This window comes from Dermacentor silvarum, chromosome 4 (genome assembly GCF_013339745.2).
Source record: "Dermacentor silvarum isolate Dsil-2018 chromosome 4, BIME_Dsil_1.4, whole genome shotgun sequence".
Taxonomy (NCBI): Eukaryota; Metazoa; Arthropoda; class Arachnida; order Ixodida; family Ixodidae; genus Dermacentor; species Dermacentor silvarum.
In genome coordinates, this window is record NC_051157.2 from 38,060,671 (window position 1) to 38,083,312 (window position 22,642).

The 22,642-nt window shown below is 43.1% G+C and overlaps 2 protein-coding genes across 2 annotated transcripts in view; one reads left to right on the forward strand and one right to left on the reverse strand.

Moving 5' to 3' along the window:
* Window positions 1–24: 24 nt before the first annotated feature.
* On the forward strand, window positions 25–11,256 carry LOC119449806 (ubiquitin-conjugating enzyme E2 A). Its single transcript, XM_037713078.2, has 5 exons — window positions 25–204; window positions 1,171–1,251; window positions 1,631–1,746; window positions 6,223–6,311; window positions 9,732–11,256. The coding sequence occupies exons 1-5, from the start codon at window positions 161–163 to the stop codon at window positions 9,897–9,899; spliced, it is 498 nt and encodes a 165-aa protein (XP_037569006.1). The 5' UTR covers window positions 25–160; the 3' UTR covers window positions 9,900–11,256.
* A 2,208-nt stretch (window positions 11,257–13,464) lies between these two features.
* Window positions 13,465–22,642, reverse strand: part of LOC119449803 (ufm1-specific protease 2-like) — a 36,993-nt gene continuing 27,815 nt past the window's right edge. Inside the window, exons 11-13 of the mRNA XM_037713072.2 lie at window positions 20,945–21,047; window positions 16,686–16,810; window positions 13,465–13,587 (exon numbers count right to left, since the gene is read on the reverse strand). Coding sequence (XP_037569000.1) covers window positions 13,501–13,587; window positions 16,686–16,810; window positions 20,945–21,047 — 315 coding nt within the window. The 3' untranslated portion in view covers window positions 13,465–13,500. The remainder of the gene's footprint in view (window positions 13,588–16,685; window positions 16,811–20,944; window positions 21,048–22,642) is intronic.

Consider the following 22,642-nt stretch of genomic DNA (forward strand, 5'->3'; position numbering starts at 1 on the left):
CTCATTTTTACTGGTGACGTCACCGCACCGTCATTTCTTTGGGTTCCCGGATGAAGACGTCACGCAACTGCTCGGTAGAATAACAAGATTTTTTCCTTGGAAACAACTAGATGCTAAAAGATTTTCTTTTTGACGAACTGAGGTAATTAGGTATTTCAATATGTCCACACCAGCTAGGCGAAGACTCATGAGGGATTTTAAAAGGTAAGTGCCTGAATCTCCCTTCCCAAAATTGTCGCTGGCACTGGGCTGTAGTAAACTTGGCCGAGATGCTTGGTTGCGTTTTTGTCAATTGACTGCTTGCGCTGCTACGGGCCGTTCGCGCTTTGACCGTGTACGTGCTACATAACCGTGCGCGAATTTCTTGTGGTAAGTTCGACGTTGCGCGTCGTTCTGAGGGGACTATAACCGTGCGTGTAAATCTCCCTTCAGCTACTGTGTCGGCAAACTCATCTGGGCGTAATTTCCTTCACCTAGCGCACTTTCCCGTCATGGTATCATCTTCTTTCGTGTAAAAGAGTTGTAACGCCCACGTGCTGAACGCTGCGACGACCTTCGTAGGATAGCGTGATGCACGTTTGGGAGCGTCAGCTGTTGCATCAGTCAGTCTTCGCTTTCGATGCGCTCCTAGGCCTAGTAGGTTTTCGGTGCCTGACTGACCTTGAGTGACGAATGGTTTCACTGTTACCAAGACCGTTAATGCTTTTAAGCGCCTCAGTACGCAGTATCCGCAAGCTGGGCATACACTTAGCAAGCGGGCGAGCAGCTTTCGCGGCCATGTCAGGTGGCACGAAACTGCGTAATCACGATGCATTTCGAAGCATCAGCGAGCATTGAGCGTCGAACGCTTGCACCTAGTTAGTGCGAGTAGTTGTCCATAAAAAAAAAAAAAAAAAAAAAAAAAAGAACACGCTTATCGTCGACACTTTCTCCGCTGTATCGCGCAACCCTTCATTGGTGCGCCTGGTTTTACTAGCGAGCGTACGCAGAGGAACTATGCCGTGGTCGTTCGGATGTAACGTCTGCGTTGCACAAAACGAACGCTTGCGTCGAGTTGCCCAGTATCGTTGTGGGTGAATACATTTGGCGTTGCTTTAAAAGAGCGCGTATGGAGAGCCATTGTGACTGGATTTCATGGCAGTACCTCAAACAAGAGTGCTTGCGGCGCAGGTTACAAGAAGATCCCCCAGCAGGTGTCAGTGGAGCCCCTACCGACAACAATATTATGATCTGGAATGCAGTTATATTTGGGTGAGTACTGAAATTATCCAAGTAGTTCCTCTGTTTTACAAACGCAGCGCGGTTTACCATATGTAAACTATTTGGCAAGAGACTGGAAGCTTGGGGCTAGCCATGTGTGAATATATATAAAAAAACAACACTAAAGGTTGTACCTTAAACATCCTGCCTAGCTAATTGAAATGCGCTAATACAGTGGCTTCTCTTTGACATAGTGTACTGTATAAATTTCTAAAAATTGATTGGAATGATCTAATATGTTATAGAAACGACATGCCTGCACAGGTGTTGTGCAACATTAAATTTATGGTATTTCCCGTCCCTGCTCCCCGTGTTGCTACTTATACAGTGATGCCTATGTACAGTTGCTAAGTCTTGCATTCATTTACAGGCCCCATGACACGCCTTTTGAAGATGGCACCTTCAAGCTGACCCTAGAGTTCACAGAAGAGTATCCCAACAAACCACCCACAGTTCGGTTTGTTTCCAAGATGTTTCATCCAAACGGTGAGCTTACTGCATATTAAACTATCAGTCTACTGTGGCAGTATTAAACCATTAATGATTACACTGCAATTCCCATTACGTTATCGGAACTGTAATGATGTTGTGCATAAGCTCAGCCTATAGTTTTACTGAAATGCCCTGCAAGGCACATGCTATTGGCAGTTGGTTGTTGCCTCGACTTGTCTCTCATCATGACAAAGCGTGAAAGATGGATCACTGATCAGGAATGAAAGCAATCCAGGAATTGCATCTTATGTGCCAAAACTTTGGCTAAGCACTTATTTGTGCTCACTGCTTGGTCGCTCTCACAAAGCTATAAAGATATGGGCAGGTAACTGTACACCTTGTGTCAAAATTTTCATCATCCACAGTGACCTACATACTGAAATCGTAATTCTTGCTTGTATTAGAACATGTACATTTCCAACGGAAAAAGATTACCACAAGTGACCGATCAGCCGAGCAGATAAATTGCAGTACGCAACACTGTTGTTCCCTAGCACGCCTAAAACGAGAGTGCCAGGCACTCCCCCTTTGAAACGTGAATCATGTGGTGCTTTAGATACCAGTGTGCACGGGAATAAGAGCCCCGCGTACCGCTATTTCCCTGCTCCGGTCATCGGTCACTTGTGCTAATCTTTTTCCGCTGCAGGTGTACATTTGCAGCATTTCTATTTAGGAAACATTTATTTTGGATTAGTCAACACTGAAACTAGAAGCATTTTTACCAAGCAACCGTAACTCTTTCGTTACCTTGAGAAAATTGTCGGTTTTAATATGTTTCAGAGAAACATATTTTGCCGCTGCAAATAATATACCAGCACAAATTGCAGCATAGCAATTTGTACATAATGAAATGCTTTTTCCAAAAACATACATTGCTAAGCAAAAAAAAAGTTATTAGGCGACCCATAGAAATTGTAGAAAGCGCCAGTTTTGGTTGCCACTTGATAAAAACAATAAAAAAAGCATATCTACAAAACCATTAATATAAAAAGAAATTCAGAATATTCATTTCAAAGATAAATCACCCAGGAATAATGTCTGAAAAAAATGAATGCTCAGTACACCGCCATTCTTCGGATACAAAAAAGGAACTAAGAACAGGAACTGCTTTTCACTTGTGACATGCGGTGAAGCAGTTCCTGGCTATTGCGAAGTGTAGGTGCCCTCCGAATTTTTCGCACAACACATTTGTTTTTTTGTTCAACTTTGTGACCCTCGTAACACATTTTGCAGTTTCGACTTTTTGGCCTTTTTTAAGGATGGTCCAATAAAAATTCAACAAACTGCACAGCTCATCTGGAGCTGCCTCTTTCCAGAACCCATGTCTCAGCATAGCTGGGCAACTCCAGAATATGCATCCAAACATATGTGTTTGTTTCCATATGGTCTTTATCACCTCCGCAGTGAAGAACAGAAAAGAAATCCTGCGCCGTTGTAAACTGTCTTGTGCTGCTCCGTAGTGCTGGGCCAATATGTGTTCAGGGCGACCTTCTTGGCGTGAAATGAACTTTCTTTAATGCCGGTGGCAGCACATCCTGAGCAAGCAAAGTATGCACCCAGAAGATAATCAGTGTAGCTCTCAGATTGTGCACAAAGATCGGCAGATAAGTGCGCATGAGGAAGGATACTGCTCAAGGCCGTAAACAAAACTTGCCAGTGAACAGCTGCGGATGTCCCGGGCTTTTCTTGCGGTGCAGTCGCTCGGGACGCTGCTACCAAGGGATGACTTTCGATAACTGCATAGTAACACTGGCAGCGCCCCTCGCTGTGATTTCGGAAGTGAAGAGAAAGTGAAACTCTTGCAAATTGGCTGAATATGCTGAGTCCACATGCCCGCCGCCGTGGCTCAGTCTGCTAAAGCGTTGCGCTGCTGAGCACGAGGTCGTGAGATCGAATCCAGGCCGCAGCGGCTGCATTTCGATGGAGGTGAAATGCAAAAACGCCTGTGTGCTTGCGTTATAGTGCACGTTAAAGAACCCCAGGTGGTCAAAATTAATCTGGAGCCCTCCACTACGGCGTACCTCATAATCAGAACCAGTGTTGCCAAATGTTGGCGAGCAGAAGTAGCTAGAAGTAGCTAAAAAATCCACCAAGGAGCTAAAAGTAGCTGAACGTTTTTTCAAGCGCTTTTTTACCATATTCTGGGTATGTAACACATTTATTGTCAGCTGTATTATCTGAAAAAAATAAACACTGCTCTCAAGTCATGTTTTCTTGCAGGCAACTATGCAGAACATGTATGAATGAGAAATAAATGTGCTCCCGTTTTGATTGCAATAATTTAGGGCAGGCGTTTTTCGCAAAGCGTCAAGGCTTGTGCACTCACAAAAGAGCTGCGAATGCATCACTGCTCTGCAAATATGTAAAAAAAATGAACTACATATATTTTATGGGCGTACCCAAAGGCCTATGGAATCGAAACTGAAATTCTTAGCAAAATGTACAACTGTAAAAAAATTTTAAGAAACAAAAAATTGCCTCGTCGACACCGAGGGATTCATCAAAATATAAGATATTTGGTGCCTGTTTTGTAGCCCTACGCCAAACGTTTCTACATTGTATTTTGTTGCCGTACTTGCAAACTTCATTTAATTACCATGCAGTGGCATGGAGGATGGCCAGTTGCATGGCCAGTGGTCCGGTTGATCCATCAGATACAAAAATTGCACTTCTAAAACACACCTTAACTAAAAAGGCTGACATTAACAAACTAATGTCGACTTCAGACTGATGAACACAAAATTATCAGACTGATGAACACAAAATTATCACAATAACACTTTTTTTGGAGCATAGCTGCGAGTCGGCCTAGTTGGTACAGATTCATTTTTAAGAAACTTTTTGTGCAGAACAAACAAGGACGAAGAAAAGGAGCAGCATATGGACAAGCGCAAATTAAAGTTTTGGTACACAAGGACAAGGCGCTCGTCCTTGTGTTGCTCCTTTTCTTCGTCCTTGTTTGTTTTGTGCACAAAACGTTTTTTTTTTTTTTTAATCAAGCTTTTTGGATGTTCATTTTCTTAACAAAAAACTTTTGATGAAAATATACACATGCAGACACGTGAAAGCCATGAACGCCATCTTGTTTGTGCCTCTTCCTCTCTCTTTTGAATTGTTTCCTTCTTTCTCTTGAGACAGGATTAATCTTGGTCTGGTTTGTAAGTTCTTGAAAAGCTACTAGATGGGGCTGTATGCCTAACGTCAGTTCCATCATGTGTAGCATATATGTAGCAAGTATATTTTCACACCAGAATAGCGATTCCAAAATGTCGCTAGACTAAAGCTAGACTTAGCTAAATTGACTAGATTAGCAGTTAAATTTTGAAAAAAGGAGCTAAAACAGCTACTCGTAGCTAAATTAAATTTTTGGTAGCTAGCTGAGTTCAAAAGTAGTTAGACCTAGCTACAAAATAGCTAAATTGGCAACACTGATCAGAACTGGTTTTGGCACATAAAACCCCAGAAAGAACAACATGTTGGACATGCAGCAGACCTTCAGAAATGTGCTTTTGTGGAGTAAAACTACTTGGACTCCAAACGAAAGCTCTTTGTTGAACAGCTGGCATCATTTTTGGGTGCTGATCACCGCTCAGCACTGTCAGATGGCAAAGCCAACATCATGATTTGATTCTTGACTTGCTGGGAGTCTTTACACACAAAAATTTATGTTAGTGCTGCGTAGTCACAGGCGGCGTGCTTATTTCTCCAAGGTGACAGCCACGCCACTTTTCACAACGCACGCACATTAGTTCGCAAAAAGGTCCGCCAAAAATCACATCGCCAGAGCTGGAAAACTTAAACTGATTCTAAATGTGAATTGCCTGGACTAACCACTGCGTGGCACTAAGTGCATGAAAAGACTACTCCAAGATGTCAAAATCGGCGATTTAAAGCATCGATCACCGGTGATCGATCTTAACAGGCGTAGTAACGAAAGAGCTAAGGAATAGTTTCACATCGTCTACAGGATGTATTTTACTTCTCTCATGGGCCATGTGGTGGCATTTTATAAAATTAACTTTCTTTGCCTGCCTATACAGGGTGTTTCATTTTAGCTGCACCAAATTTTTGAAGATTGCCTGTGGCAGAAAGCACAATTATAATCCTTGATCTAAACTACTTGATGAGGTGACCATTACTTCCATGAGAAATCAAAATGCCTAATTGAATAATTAACATTTTAATCAGTTATTTTACGGCATCTTTCAATCTACGAATTATAGCCGCTGAGTTCGCAAGGCATATCTTGGAACAAATTCTCAGGACTGAACCAGTTTCGAGATATTAAATTTTCAAAGTGTCCGACGAAATGCATGGGCATTCCAGTTGACTTTGTGCTTCAATGCATAAAACAGCGTTTTCCTCATCGTTATTATTTAAGTTCTTTTTTCTTGTCAAGTGGTTCTTCATGTGCACCATTGATGGAAGTAGTTTGCTTAGTTAGCTTTTGCTTTTTTTTTTTTCCGACAGTGTACGCAGACGGTAGCATCTGTCTAGACATTCTTCAAAACCGGTGGAGCCCCACGTATGATGTGTCTGCCATCCTCACGTCCATTCAGGTGAGTCATTTTGCCATCGTATCACAGAATGTGATTGACCATTTTGTTTCCTGTATTGTCTACTTCCACATTATGCTGCATGTTTCAAGAATGCAAGCATATATTTATTTATGTAACGCTTGAAGCTAGTCTGTGCAAAACTTGCGGCAAATTTGTGGTTGTTGTAGGTGTACGTGTATCACTTTCCCACAAGTCCACAAGTGCTGGGTGACAAAATTACATGCTTGAAGAATGCTCAAGTCTCGTGATGGCACTGTGGCATCATTGCTGCTTAAAAGTGTCCTCTGAACTTTGCATCACCACTTATTTGTCTTGGAAGCTGCAGCCTTACTTTTCAAAAGTATTCTGTTTTTATGGACTAGTTTCAGAAAGAAGCTACTCTATCTTATCTCTTTTTCCTCATCTCATTGCATTTTGCGCGGTGCATTATGAAAATTGTTCATTCTTACTTTTCTGTCTCAAGGTGAATGTCGGACTGTGCAGATACTAATTGCTGTCTGTGGTAGCTTTATTTCTGGTGCTTTTATTTTTGGACAGTTGTCATTTGCTTGCATGCTAAGGCCCACAAATTTGTGTCAATATTGCTTCCCTGCAACTGAAAGCATGTGTGTAAGTAGTTGAATAATAAATAAAAATTAGGTCTCAGCTTATGGAAACTCCTGAATCCATTGACTTTCACAAAGCATGGCTGAAATGGCCAGAAGTGGAGTGTAGTTCCTGCTTTAAAGGAGCAACACTGATGATGAATGGAGAACCATTCAAATGTGATTACAGAAGCTGAAAGATAGTTCTGACACCTGGCCCGACTATGAAGAACAGTGACATGAACAGTGGCCAGGTTTAGTAGAAAAAATGGTAGAGGTTTACAATGTATACCACAGTATTTCATAATACCAGCCGTATGACATTGTTGCTCTTTAGCCAACTTGCATCTGCGGCGCACCGTACCCTGGTGTAAAGTGGAAAGATGAAAGCACTGGAAATAAAAGTGGGTGGCATGGGGGAAACAGCGGGAGGCTGAAACAGTGCTTATTAAAATTCTGGACAGAAGTTAGTTTCTGGAAAGTAGGGTTAATTGGTTTTGAAGACTACAGGCCATGTTTCTCTCAACATAGCGTTTCTCAGGGCCATCCCCAAGTGTTTCATCCAACATAAAAGTACATCACAGAATAGAGAGAACTGCACTCTGAGAGTCATCATCATCAGCCTACATTTATGTCCACTGCAGACGAAGGCCTCTCCCTGCGATCTCCAATTACCCCTGTCTTGCGCTAGCGTATTCCAACTTGTGCCCTGAATGGCATTTTAATGTTTACTAGAGAATTGTTTGCATTGGCCACTGCCATAACCTAATGTGCTGGTGAATATTGCTTTCATGGACACACCTCAAAAAGCACTTGCATTGATGGCACAGATGCACTGTACATTGGGGGGTATGTTGGTGCAAATTGATTTTTCAAATTTTTAGACTGTTTAAGAAGGCACTGTGGCTGGTTTACATGTTTATCATTTTTGAATTGATAGTGTTTTGTATTGCCTGAAATATTTGTTGGGTCATACTGTGGCACGAGGTCATGGCAATTGCAAGCAATAAACGCCTGGATTGTTGCCGATCTTTGCACTTGATCATTTTGTTATTTTGGTCTGGCCTGCTGCAACATTTACAGAAACGAATGCTTTGCTGCCTCTGTGGCTTGCATCTTTGATCCTCATTGGACAATTCCGTTCTTTATGCAAAGGCAATATGCAGTGCATTTATGCTAAAAATTTGCGACAAGTGCACATACTATTGACTATTTCTGGAGACTGTTAAGGAATGGTACAGGTATTAAGCTTAAACTGTTTTGTCATTCTAACAGCTTTCAAGACACTGAAGAGAAATGTTGAGTTAAAGGGATGCTTAAGTGCAGCATTAAATCTAATTGGCAACTCTAAACTCAACCTGCATTCATTGGGTGGTAGAGGGTTGATTACTATTGGAGATAAAACAAAGCCAGACCTCACATTGTAAAATTTTCTGTGCAAGCAGCAGTGTCGGTATGTCGCTGTGGCATCATGGATGTCAGTGTTTTCTTATATTTTGATATTTTCAGCACAGAAAGAAGTTCTCAAAATTTGTTAGGCTACCTGACTAGAATGCTGAAGCTGAACATTAATTTGTTGAAAACAAAGCTCTGTAACAAGCTCCCACCCCAACACAGTGGCGTTAACCATTATGGTCATCCATTATAGTTAATCCCATTATGGACACAAAAAAGGGTTGCTTCCACTATGAGTTTCCAGAGACAGTTGTCTGCCTCATTGGCTGCACTCCTAATGCCTACAAAGAGTGAATGAGCTGTCAGGGCATCCAGTCTGCCATGTGGGAGACCAGGGCCCACATACTGAAGATGACGAACTAGCAATCATCTTTTGACACTTCCACACACTCATGCTTGCGCTGAAAAGCAGAAGCACTGCAGTCATAGAGGAAAGATAATTGTCGGGGGGAAAATGACTACACCATCTTTTGTATTTCTTCAAGAGTGTGACATTTTATTCTAGACAGTAAATTCAGCCACCATTTGAATTATATAGTCGCGCAAGTAGTGCGACTGTTTCTCTTATCTGTAATCATTTACACATACTTTCATTAAACTTGTAATGTGTTGATTACTCTCGTGGCTACAGGATATTTCCAACTATTTAGAACTTGCACTTTCTTTTATTGAAAGTTTTTTTAACAGAAATATACGTTAGCAGATAATTTTGCAGTTTCGGTAAAAAATTTCTAGCAGATTTTAGGACCCTTTTTGGTGAAATTCTTGACAACCAAGGTGGCAGCACTGCTCATAAATTTTATCTGCTTGGGGCTGGGTGTTAGTTAGTATAGAATGATTGCATTAAATAGTAAGCAAGAATTGAGCCTGGAATTTCTTTGTTACATTTATACGTGAAGGGAACTAAATGTTCAGAAGTACTGTAGTGAAGTACCGAGAAATTAAAAATGAAGACTTTACCTTTCATTTTTTCCACTAACAATGTTTTCTCCTTTCAAGAAAATGCAAGTAGAATTTTCAAGTAATGCTCTAGCAGTTTAAATCATTCAGTATCTCTCTTCGGTGTCCCTTTGTGTTTACCTTGTCACCTGCATTTCTTAGTAACATGAAAAATTTGGGCCAGTCGGTACTGCTTGATCCGAATTATAACAGCACAAGTTTGGACAAGCACATAAAACCAAGAGCACTTAAAGGCGAGTGCATGTCTTTGTCTGGTCTCCATTTTATCTCCTTGTCTCAAGGTGTGCTGTTACATTTTCACCGTACGTAAACGTGCAGTGCACATTTTTGAGCATTCTCTTGCTTAGACTGGCGGTGAAAGACTCAAAACAAGGGCAAGGCACTGATGTACTGAAGCCGTTGTTCTTGCCTCTCCTCGCAGTCTCTCCTGGACGAGCCAAATCCGAACAGCCCGGCGAACAGCCTGGCAGCACAGCTGTACCAAGAAAACAGGCGGGAGTACGAGAAGCGGGTCGCTGCCATCGTTGAGCAGAGCTGGCTCAACTTCAATGACGACGAGGGCAAGGAATCCAAGAAGGATGCTTCCTAGCTTTTCCTGCTGCTGCTGAACCACCACCACTACCACCACAACACCGCTTGGCCCTCCCCCACTTCTTTCCCTCCCACTTCCCAAGAGAAATGCCCCTTCCCCCCTCCCCCATGCAAGAACCGACACAGAGAGAGAGAGGCCAGGGTGCACAAGGCAGCACCTGTGTAGGCCACTCTTAGAGGAAAAAGAAAAAAGCTGCAGCAAGTGGAGAGTCAACAGCTGATTAAAACAGACTGGAGGAGGAGGGGATTGTTGCTTCTCAAAACTGCGCACGATTTTTCTGTGTGCTGGCGGCATAAGCAGGGTTGCCTTTCAATTTGTGCGCAGACTCATTGCAACTTTGTGGCTGTTTTGAGTGCAGCTCATTTTCCACGCAAGGCATGTGCTGCGCAGTGCAGGATGCTTCGACAGTGCTGGCTTCATTGAAAAAAACCCTGTGCTTCTTGCTGCTTTTGAACTGAGGAGGGCCATGCCTCTTGTCAAGGCGTGTTCTGACAAGCTCGTTTAAATTCTGCCTGCTGTGCAAGATCGCACGGGCAGCAGCTATATGTGTATTGGTTGGCTAAAATGAGTGTGTGAACGTCCTCGCTGCATTACCCTTGCGGGCCTTATATATATATATACACACACTCACTCACACACACAAGTTCTCTTTGCCATCGCACTTGTGGACTGACAAGAATATGGTGCAACTGGCTGGGCAAGCTTTTTTTTTCCCCTCTCTCCTTTTCCATGCTGTAAGTGCTAAAAAGATGAGTGGAAGGTATTCTTTTTAACTTGTTTAGACTTGCATTGTGAGATTGTTTAGCACCACCGGTGTTTTTGTGTTTCAGACATTTTATTGACAAGGCAGCAAATGTTTGGTCTACGAAACATTTCTCACAAGGGTTGATTGTAGTATTTTGTTTGGTAACAAGAAAAACATTAGCTTCAACACTTGCCCACCTATGCATTTTATTTTTCTTTAACTCGCACAAGATATTTCTGCTCTTTAAAATTGCCACGGATTACTGTGGCGGATTGCCTGTGAATCGTGTAATTTACGTTCACTCAAGGCGGTGTCAACTGTTCCCAGCTGCACGTTCATGCGAGTCTCTCGTTGAGAGATTGTGTAGTAAATTGCCAGTTTAATTGAGCAGATTAGGTTTGCTTGGGCAGTGTGTAACCATGTTCGCAGCTGCATCTGGATGCACAGCTCCCGAGTTAACACACTTCGGAAACAGGCCCGTTAATAATGTGCCAGTAAGTGGTGTGTTGTAAAACCCTATGTAGTTGGAGTGTTGCACTGCAACTTCCTCACAGTGTACCACATTTGTGCATGCAGTTTGCGTAAAAGGGGGGTCGAGCACAGTTTCAGGGGGGAAAAAAATGTGGCTTTGTTCTGGGAGTCTGGGTCTTTTGTGCATGCATGCTGCAATATATTTCTAGTCTGTTTCCAAGGTGTGTCTAGACTGTAGAAATGAAAAAAAAAAAAAGTGTTGGGCTACTGCTGCTGAATGTCTGCATAGGACCTAACGGCGATGCCACATTCTCTTTGGCAAAGCAAGTAGATTTGTCCTACAATCTGGCTTGAATTTCCCTCACTCACCTCACTTAACCATTCAGCAAGAGGTCTTCATCCGGCTGTGCACATTTGGTAATATGGGCTCGCATTCTCATTGGGTAGGGTTCTCACCAGCAGAGCATGATGTGCAAACATGGTCAAGAGAGCATGGAGCAGATAAGCTGCATTGACTTTGCACAGCGGTTAGTGCTTTGTAGTTCACCTCCATGCAATGTGAAAACTTGGGAGGAAATGCCGCTGCTGCTTGTGAAAGTGACGCATCAAGGTAGAGCGAGCGAGCAAAGCTTTGACTCCTAATGTCTAGCAGTCAAAAAAAAAAAGGCTGTGTAAGTGCTCGACTACCCAGAATACTTCGAACCCGTGCTGAGTGTTCTTCTGTCTTGATGGTGCCATAGCGTCCGCAGTAAATTTGCCACCCTTCTGCGCTGTGTGCTCTCTGTACAGAGCTCGAATATGTCAGTAGCAATATGTCAGCGCCCAGCTAAGAGTTCCCATCCATGGAGTCTGCCAATAACAGCCGACGCTGTCTACGAAGGTATGAGCACCACCTGTAAAAACTGGGTGCCTATCTTCAATCTATGTATATGTTGTGAAAGGGAAGGATCCTGGTTTTTATATGTGCCTGTGTGGGCCTCGGAATGTAGCACTTACTGGTGCTTTGCACCTCGGCACCTGAAAGACTCGAGTTGTGGATTCCGCGACTCGCATTCATGTGGTTTGAAGACAAGCACTCTGTTTTTGCAGCTTGCACTCATCCCTTGCTGATAGTGCTTTCCTCAGCAGGTGCAGATACTGCCAGCTGCGTGCCTATGAATTGCTTACACATTTGAGCTTTGTAATGTCATGGACAAATGAAATTAGAATTGAAGCAGCGCACCCCTTGCACAACTCGATAGTGCAAGTCTTGCTCTGCTGCATATCTTGTTGTCAAAGATTGCGTTGGCCCCAAATTGATATTAGGTGAAATTCTGCTGACATCACAGTGGCTAAACTGGAAGTGAACAACCACTTGTTAGCCATAACTTGTTCATATTTTATTTGTCCATGATAGTGTATTCAGCAGCAATTTTTATTCTTTCGTGTTGCTACATAGTAGTGCCTACACCCTTTGCTAAGATCACGCTGTGATAACTGTCTGCAAGAGCTTGCAACTGTGGCATGGGCTTTTTCCCGAAATTTTTTGTTTGTTTGTTTGTCTTGTGCAGCGAGCAGTATGTAACGTAGGTGCCACAGAATTAGATGGCCCCATTTCTCTCTCCCCCTCGTGTGGAGCAGATACGTCTCTGCCTAGTGTGTGTCCCTCCCTCATGCACACATGAAAGTGACATGATCAGACCTACTAAAGTGATGAAATAAAATCTTGCAAACAGCAGTTGTCTTGTAAGTGCAGTCTTCAAGCCTGCAAAAGATGTGGGCTTGCTAATGCTCTAGACATTTTCTGGCAGCAGCTGTGACCTTCTTTCATCTCAACATGTTCATATTGTAGGCTGCACCAGGTAACTGCTTAACACAACCTTTATGGTTGCTTTGGGTGCCTGTATGGAGGCTGCCTAAATGTCTTTTTAATAAGTCATAAAACAGTAGTGACACACAATACAAGTGCAGGTGCAGTTCTAATACTACTGTTGCAGCAAAGCTTGTTGTATATGCATGCAGTACTGGTCATGTTGCAGTTAAAATGATCCCAGTGGGGTTGCCTGCAGTCAACTAGCAACAATGGGTTGCAAACCTGGCCTTCCACCTTGTAAACAAGGTTATACCACAACAATGTACTACAAGGTCGCATTATATACATGTATGCTTAGAGCTAGTAGTAAGCCATAAAGTCTAAAAAAGAGCGGGACAGCTGCTGCTTAATGTTCCATTTCGGTAGCTCTCCACAATTTTTTCTTTTAAAGTGTGCCCTCCTTTCCTACACAGCCATGAGCCAGCAGTAGTAATGGTAGACCGTTCTTTTTTTCACATGTGTGGGTGAAAATGATTTGCCGTAGAAAGCAAGTATATATCAAAAGCACTTGTTATTTTTCCGAGATTAGCTCAGATGGCTACAGGCCGCTGTGGCAGGCAGAGGTTGTAAAAGGAGTTCTGGTCCCAGAAGTTTGCTCCTTTCCAGCCACACCAGCCCTGCACAGATGGATGCAGTTTGTGTGTAAATACCTCTCAGCATGCATACTGCAAAATTTTAATTCCCTTGACACATCATTGTGAAATTTAATTCTAATTATACGGTTTAATATCCCAAAACTGCACAGTCACTAATGACTTATTTCAACTGAACTACACAACTACAGCTTCATATTACTGATGTAATTTAAAGGGACACTAAATAGAAATGTGAACAGTTTAGACCAATTTCCTTCAGCACTATTTTTGTTTGTTTCATGGCAACAGGTTCATTACTAGAAAAAAAAATGACATTTTTTTTTCATGTCAAAACTTTGGTGGTGGGACATGAATGTGACGTCACGGATTTCATAGTGTGTGTATATATACACGGTGTTTCAGCGAACACTTTCAAAAATTCTTAAAGGTTGCCTGTGGCAGATAGCACAATTCTAATTCATGAGCTGGTCAACTCGAAGAGGCGGACATTACTTGCACAAGAAATTGAAACGCATAATCAAATAATTAACAGAAATTCACTAATTAAGTTTTGAACTAATTACCTGATGGCCCATATTGCAATTTACAAATTGTAGACGTGGAGTTCACAAGGCAATCCACTTAGAGCCAATTCTCGGGATGACACTAGTATCGAGATATTAATTCCCGAACTTTGCGGACAAATGCATTGGCGTTCCAGTTAGGTTCTTAACAAAACGTCACTTTTTGCATTGAAGCACAAAATTAACTGGAACGCCAATGCATTTCCCTGCAAAGTTCGGGAATTAATATCTTGAAGCTGGTGTCATCCTGGGCCGCGATTTTGTAGTGATGACTTATGACTTATTTTGGAATAGTCTCATCATCCACCGCTCACGGCCGGCTGATCCCGTTGATAACGCGAGCGGACCGTCGCTCTGACCACTGACAAAGCGCGATAAGCGCGAAAAGGCATTATTACTTTAAAGTCATCGCTACAAAATACCGGCCCTGGAAATTAATTCTAAGTGGATTCGCCTTGCGAACTCCACGGCTACAATTTGTAAATTGCAATATGGGCCATCAGGTAATTAGTTAAAAACTTAATTAGTAAATTTTTGTTAATTCGTCGATTATGCATTTAAATTTTTTGTGCAAGTAATGTCGACCATCTTCGAGTAGACCAGCTCATTAACTAGAATTGGGCCATCTGCCACAGGCAACCTTAAATACATTTGGAAAGTGTTCGCTGAAACACCCCGTATATGTGTGTGTGTGTGTATATATATATATACAGGGTGTTTCAGCGAACGCTTTCAAAAATCCTTAAAGGTTGCCTGTGGCAGATAGCACAATTATACTTCATGAGCTGGTCTACTCGAAGAGGCGGACATTACTTGCACAAGAAATTGAAATGCATAATCGAATAATTAACAGAAATTCACTAATTAAGTTTTTAACTAATTGCCTGATGGCCCATATTGCAATTTACAAATTGTAGCCGTGGAGTTCGCAAGGCGCGCCCATTTGAACGAATTCTCGGGATGACACCAGTTTCGAGATATTAATTGCCGGAACTTTGCGGAGAAATGCATTGGCGTTCCAGTTAGTTTCTTAACAAAACGTCGCTTTATACATTGAAGCATAAACTTAACTGGAACATCAATGCATTTATTCGCAAAGTTCGGGAATTAATATCTCGAAACTGGTGTCATCCCGAGAATTCGTTCCAAGTGGATCCGCCTTCCGAACTCCACGGCTACAATTTGTAAATTGCAATATGGGCCATCAGGCAATTAGTTAAAAACTTAATTAGTGAATTTCTGTTAATTATTCGAATATGCATTTCAATTTCTTGTGCAAGTAATGTCCGCCTCTTCGAGTAGACCAGCTTATGAACTAGAATTGTGCTATCTGCCACAGGCAATCTTAAATAAATTTTGAAAGTGTTTGCTGAAACACCCTGTATATATATACACATATATACATATACGGGGTGTTTGTATACGTATATATATATATCACACACACACACCATATTTTCCGGTGTATAAAACGCATTTTTTTTGTTTCTGAATTTTTTGTCGGTGCATTTTAAATGGTGCGACTTATGTACATTTTTCTTTTTCTGGAAAAGCTGCCGTCAAAATCAGATTCGATGTTATGGCCACGCGAAGCACACCGGGTTCTTCTCATGATCGAGTTCCCAAGTGCCTTGCGAGACGGACGGAGTAGTAACGCAAGCGGCGGCAGGCCGACCGCGAGTCGACTGACCCAGAAGTTGTCGCATCTGCAGATCGCTGTCAAAATACAGAGCGCGCGTGCCGCTGCGCAAACTGCACAGTTGCTACCAGAGTACAAGCCGCCCCACCTCCCTCGCGCGTTGCCTTCCCGCTTTCATACATTGTGCGCCGCGCGATTTGGCTCACCGTCGCACGCTTTCACTCGCAAATGCAGCACACGGCGTGCAGGGATGATATTATCGCTCTTGGACTTTCTACGGAACATCACGGCGACCACGATGGCAGAAATGTTCCAGGAGTGTCCATATCATTTCTATCACAATTATATAGGAATGGCACCCATATGCTTGCGCGTGACCCGCGTTCATAAAGTGAAACGTCACAAATTTTTTTTCTAGTTGCTTACCGAATGAACAAGTGCGTCTTATACACCGGTGCAACTCATATATATGTATATATTATATATGTTGTTGATTTTTTCTGAAAAACTGCCGTTTTTAGTGGGGTGCGACTTATAGACCGGAAAATACGCTATATATTTTCATACTTGGACTGTTCTGGTAATAGTTATCGAAAATATGGTCCATCTTAAATGATATAAACATTTAGGCCTGGGCAGACGGTGTCAAAATCCATGATGTCATGGTGACCCTGGTGCGTGAACTTCAAGGTGGTGTCTTTTCTGGCTTATCAAGCATCACAGTATAAGAGTGACTTTTTTGGTATTGTGGAAGGGTAATTTACTAATACTACAACTCAACCTATTTTTCTCTTTGGTGTCCCTCTAAGAGGACTATATTATAGGCAACAGCGATCCCAGTTTAAGCATTTTCTGATGGTGTTGCAGAAGAAGACCGAAGACACATTTTGAAAGTGGCAAGGAAGTGGCAGAATTACCTTATTCTGCACAGTGGACAGATCCTCGCCACCTGTGTAGTGTGGATCAAGCACTAGGTAGTGCGACTCGCCTGTTCTGCTGTCAAAAGCTATTCCGATGATAGTGTGTGCGAGCATCCCACCTCCTGCACAGCAAAAGAGAAACAAAGAAACAAGAACAATTGTTAGCTCTGTGTGTTCAACATTAAAATAAGGTCTATCACCAAGCAAGAGATAGCCACCTGGCTGTGCATTGCGATGGGTGTGGTTGATAACCACTCTTATGCACAGTACAATGGTGCTATCTCTGCAAAAGATAAATCTCAAGAATGCACCACTGATATTAGATTCCTATCACAACATCATTCCTATCAGAGCGATTTCGTGCCATCATTCCTGTGCATGCTTGTGTTCAACCTTAATAGAATGAACACTGATATAATAAATGATTGGGTATAACAAAGCAAATATAAAATTCGTTTGGCCATGCTTTATTTCAATATTCTACTGCTATAACAAAATTCAATATGCAAGATCTGAGACAATATCGTTAATGCGAACAGAATATTTGCCCCGAGCTCAAAATATATATTTTGGTATCCAAAATTTCAAGCACTCAGCAACAGCATCTTGAAATGGCACATTCTGGATGTGTGTGTGCTTTGTGCAAGCAGTGATCACATCGACCACGCGCATGATCAATGTGATCACACAGTTCACATCCATCACATAGAGGCATCAAGCATGTGTTTCTTTCACATAGACCTGGCCACAGATTTTCTTTTCCTTGCCGATGTCGACATGCATGCTTAGAGCAAACATCAGACATAACAAAGGTATTTTCGTGTTTGATGTGACTTCATTGTAACGAAGCTCGGCTGTAATACAGTAGAGTTCCGTCAATTCAAGTTTTCGTTAATTCGATCCCGGTCGGCGCCCATGCGTTTCTACTGGCCTAAACTTTCGTTGTTTCAATCCTAAAATTGGCCTTTGCCGGATAATTCAAACTTGACCAGTCAGCACAACCACGCCTGACCCCTATGGTGACCCAGATAATGACCCCTTTAGCGGAAACGTCTGTCTCGGCGAGGCTTAAGAGACGGTGAATGTGATGAACACATGTCATCTTCAGTCAAAAACGCCTATTTTCAGCCTGCCCTAGGAAGATTTTCAAGCTAGAACCGCAGCTCACAATGTTTGATCACCTTGCTTACTCTATTATAATGCGTGCTGTCTTTTTTAATTATTATTGGCCCAAAAATTGGCTGTGTGGTGCAATCGAACAAGTAACCAAAACTGTCTTTGCAATGTTTGCATGTTTTGCCGCATAACACGGATGTATTGCGGCGAAGCTAACTGAAAACCGTGCGACAGAGCTGGCTATAGAAAACCGGCCGCTTGTTGTGCAACACATATTAAACCCTTGCTAAATAAATCGGGTGCGCGTTACATTCCTACTTTGTTTAGGTGCTTTAATGTTATTTCTACGCTAATTTTCTGCTTAGGTCACAGAGAAAGTGGGCACGCATTTGTTTCGGGGGTGTATTAGAATCAGGGAAAATGCTGCCAAATGAATTGGCTGTTTTGACATTTTTTCTACATCTTGTTTAATTCGACCCACTGGATAATTCAATCAATTTCAGTTTGTCCCATCAGTGTCGAATTCACGGAAGTCGACTGTAGTAGCGCTCACCAGTTCATAAGCATAAGTAATTCACAAGTCATATAAACCAGCACAAGCCACTGATTGCTGTGAAAACATGAGCAGTACTGACGTCCACTTCAATGAAGAAAACACTACCTGTAATTCCCGGCATACAAATAGTCATTAATGGCTAGCAATACTTAATTTACTTTTAAAATTAATTTTTGGGAGGATCACACCGTCATGAATTTTCGTGAATCCCCTCCAGTTCACAAATAACTGGTCTTGCAAACAAGTTGCACTGTTTGTCATGGTCGTGGTTTCTCAAATTTCACTGTTGGTAAAAACCGCACTTCAAACACTAGTGTTCATGCACCTTGAAGTTCTGCATATACACGAATATAATGCGCGTAAGAATATTTTTTTTCTCCAGAATTGCCAATCTGACAAAGTGTGTCGCATTACATTTCGAACCACGCTCCAAATATATTGCAAGATCCCTCACTCCACTATCGCCTTTCAAAATACAGCAAGCTCTCTGCCACTATGCAATTAGGCTGTGCGGAAAAGCAAACTTCTCAGTGGCAGGAATCGTGGATTCTCTACGATGAGCCTTTTAGAATAGCTGTGATTATTCAATCTATACAGCCCTACTCAATGTCTCCATATATAGCTACATCATGTTGTCACATTAGTTTGCATCATGGTCATACTTTCACTTTTACATTTCCTCGGTGTCAATTGCCGCCTCTCTTGTTATATTCATGCAGACACGACACCTTCGTCTCTGGTTGAAATAAGCTGGTGTAAGCAAGCTTTAGAGGCCGGATTTAAAGGGGCCCTGAAACACTTTTCCAACTAATCATAGAATGACATCACTATTTAATTACATCACGCCGTGAATCTCCTGCCACAAAAATTTTTCTCATCCTGTCAAGTACAAGCGAAGTTAGGCGTAGTTATTGAACCGATCAGCAGCTTTCTCCTTTCATTTCCACTAGTGCACTAGAAGCTACAAAGGGGAGACGGCAAGGGGGTGCAAGGGGGCAACACCCTGGCTTGGGGCAGCAAACTGTGGTGGCCGCAGTACCTATGCTACGCTTTTCACCTCAGAGGCCATCATGCACAGCAGACGCAGCAACACACAACTGTTGTGTTTTGACAGGCAGTGCAATGATAAAATGTTTTTTCAGCGTTACTGAGATCACAGATATACATATTTTTCATTATTCAACTCAAATGAGCAATAATTGTATTGCTGTTCTCACAATCATGAAATGAGCCAATAGCTGTTGTGGGTCCAGCTGCTTGCGGATGAGGCTGCATGACAGCAATGCGAAAGTGAGGGCAAACAATTTTTCATTGCTGTTGACCAGATAATGTCAACTCCCTGCTGCATGCAGTGCAATAATATTTGGCTCACGTATTCACAGTAGCCTCGTTAACAGATCTGCAACATTTTTTTTTTACTATGTTCAAGAAGTGTATCAGGGCTCTCCCCTGTTGAGGAAGTGGGGGTAAGCGAGCTTGTCGTCTGTTTCTTCAGTGTTCCTCAGAACGAATTGCACTGACGGGTACCACGTTATGCTCGAACCACAACCAGTCACACGCACTGCAGCTGGCTCCAAAGTTCCGGTTGAGAAACTCGCGCTGAAACCTGGCCGTCACACCGGGGAAGTTGGCGATAGCGTTGCCAAGAGAGAGAGAGAAACAAAGAGGGAAAGGTAGGGAGGTTAACCAAGGACTGTGCCCGGTTGGCTACCCTACACTTGGGGAGGGGGAAAGGGGAAGAATAGATAAGGAGAGAAAAGAAAAAAAAAAGTCAGTCAGTCATTCGCAGAGACAGTCACAGAAGAATCTCTGCTGTCACAAGCGTTCGTACAATCCAGTACTCTTCACGAACTGCAGAAGGGCTTTTGTGGCCTTTTGCAAGCAAGAATGCATAGGCCATGGTCCAAGAATCTTTTCTTCCGAGAGCTTGGAGAATACGTCGTTGAGTGTCAAAAGATGAAGGTGTGCACCACCGTTGTGGGGTTCCTGGAGGACAGAAGATGCTGACGTTTGGCCTCAACATCGCGCTCCCGCAACTCAGGGTTCGCAGCTCTTTGCTGACATTTTGCCTGGGCTTCGGAAGCCCTCACGCTAGAATTGGCACATCGACGACGAGCCCTTTCCTGAGCATGTTCGCGGCGCCGTTGCTCAAACGCAGCCTGCTCCTCAGCGGAACACACCACGCTAGGCCTTCCTACCCAGTCGCCGAAACTGATCCGAGGCGAGGGAAGCCCGGCGAAGCGCGTGTCAACTCCCTTTCCTTTCCGCAACACACCAAACGACCCTGATTGGTCGCGTGCGTCACATGATCCGGCACTGGTGCAGCTTTCCCCGCAGCTGCACTTTCTTCTTTCTTTTCTTTCTTTTTTGTCCCTGGCTCATACCTGCATATCCCTAGCTCATACCCGCACATGCAATGCGGGTATGCGCCACACGTGAGCTTTTGTGTGACTACAATGCCACTGAAACTTGTGAGCCAATACAAGCTTCGCTGGGAAAGAAAAGTCATATCAGTGCAACTAAATGTAGCAGTGCAAAGAAGTGCACTCATACTTCAGCGATGCAATGCTGCATATCCACTCACCAATCATGACTGGAGTGCCGTGCTTCTCAAAGTGCGCCAGAAGTTCACGACTCTTGGTTGGCAGTTCGGCACCAGAGCTCACAAACATAGTCCGACATTCCACCTGTGTAAATCCATAGTTAACTTGACCCACAATACTATATGAAAACTAGGGTTGTTCAAACAGTGAAATTCTCGTTCCAAATCAAATACAAACAGTTTAAAAATATACACTTCAAATGTTGAATACTGAATATTTTTCTGCTTCTAAGTTAAAAAAGGAACAGCGAAAGGAAACACAGTGGAATAAAAATATCATTCAACACGCCTTTCAATACAGTCAACGTCTGATTTTTCGGACTCCCTAGGAGCCGCAAAAACGTCCGAAAAAAATGAATGCATGCTTTTTACTAACCCCAAGGGTTCAAATCACCAAAGACACATCCGAAATGGCTCTGAAGGCCTGCCACTACACTTATTAGGCGTATCGGTGCTCGGACTGTGCTAGGCGACAGCGGGTGCACGCGTGTATAATTAAATAATACATACCGTGTCCCGTGACGATTGCCCTTCCCAACTCTTGGTATGGGTGTACCAAGGCGAATTTGATTTTTGGAAACCGCCATTATGCAACACGCCGTGCTTTCCGAGCTTCGAAGCCATTGGCAAGGATTACAAAGGCAGAGTCGGCGCCATTGCTAACAGCCGCGAATTAATTTAATGAAAAACACGGCACCGAACGGCAAGACGCTTAAGAGCACACGTCGAAGCAGCCAGGCCTAGCATTGCCGCGGCAGTGGCTATGGCTGCCAGCGAATCTGCGTGCGAGAGCGCCGGTTTGAGGCGGCGAGATAATCAAAATGGCCGCGGTGATGGTCTCGATTAATGCCGTTTCGGACCTGCGGTCACGGCAAGAAGTCTGGAAAATCGGACGGCGAAGGTTTATTGCGTACGGAATTTCAGACGTTCTTATACATTGACTCTATGGGGTACGTGGCAGTGCTGCGAAGGTGTCCGAAGTATCGGGCATGTCCGCAAAATTCGTCGTTGACTGTATATGCAATGATATTTAGACGTCTGTACGACTTGGCAATTTAGAACAAAATGTAAAAGGTCATCCTGAAATGGCCATTTTAAGCGGCCAGTAGACTGCACGCATGAGCCCTTTCTTTTCTGTGACAAGCAGGCTCCAATGACTGTTATTTAGTATCCACACATATTCATGATCCATGATCAAATACTAGAATAAATCAAATACAGTCGAGCCCACTTAGTATAACAATACCGGTTTTAACATATATCGGTTATAACAATGAGAAGCTGCTGCACTGTCAACTTTTGTATGTTTTCTATGGTGAAATAACCCGCTTACTACAATGCCCCCATGCCACATTCTCTGTTATAATGATGAAGTCTGGCTACTGAGTGTCCATGCCCAAAGAGAATGAATGCGAACTCCTAGAAAAGAAAAAAAAAAAATTTGAGCCGTTGCACGCCGCCACGCGCTGTTTTCCGTCCTTCTCCGAAGCGCCAGCCTCGCGCACCTCTGACCCGTTGCCCTTCCACTCCTCTGAATATGAATGGGCTGCGACCATAGCTCTATGCCACGCCACCGTCCGAAACACGAATACGCCGCGCCAACTGCGCTTATAGCGCGCTGGGCTTGCCCTGCAACTTGCCCTGAGTTGGCGGTCGCCCGCACCGTCTCTTACCTTTGTA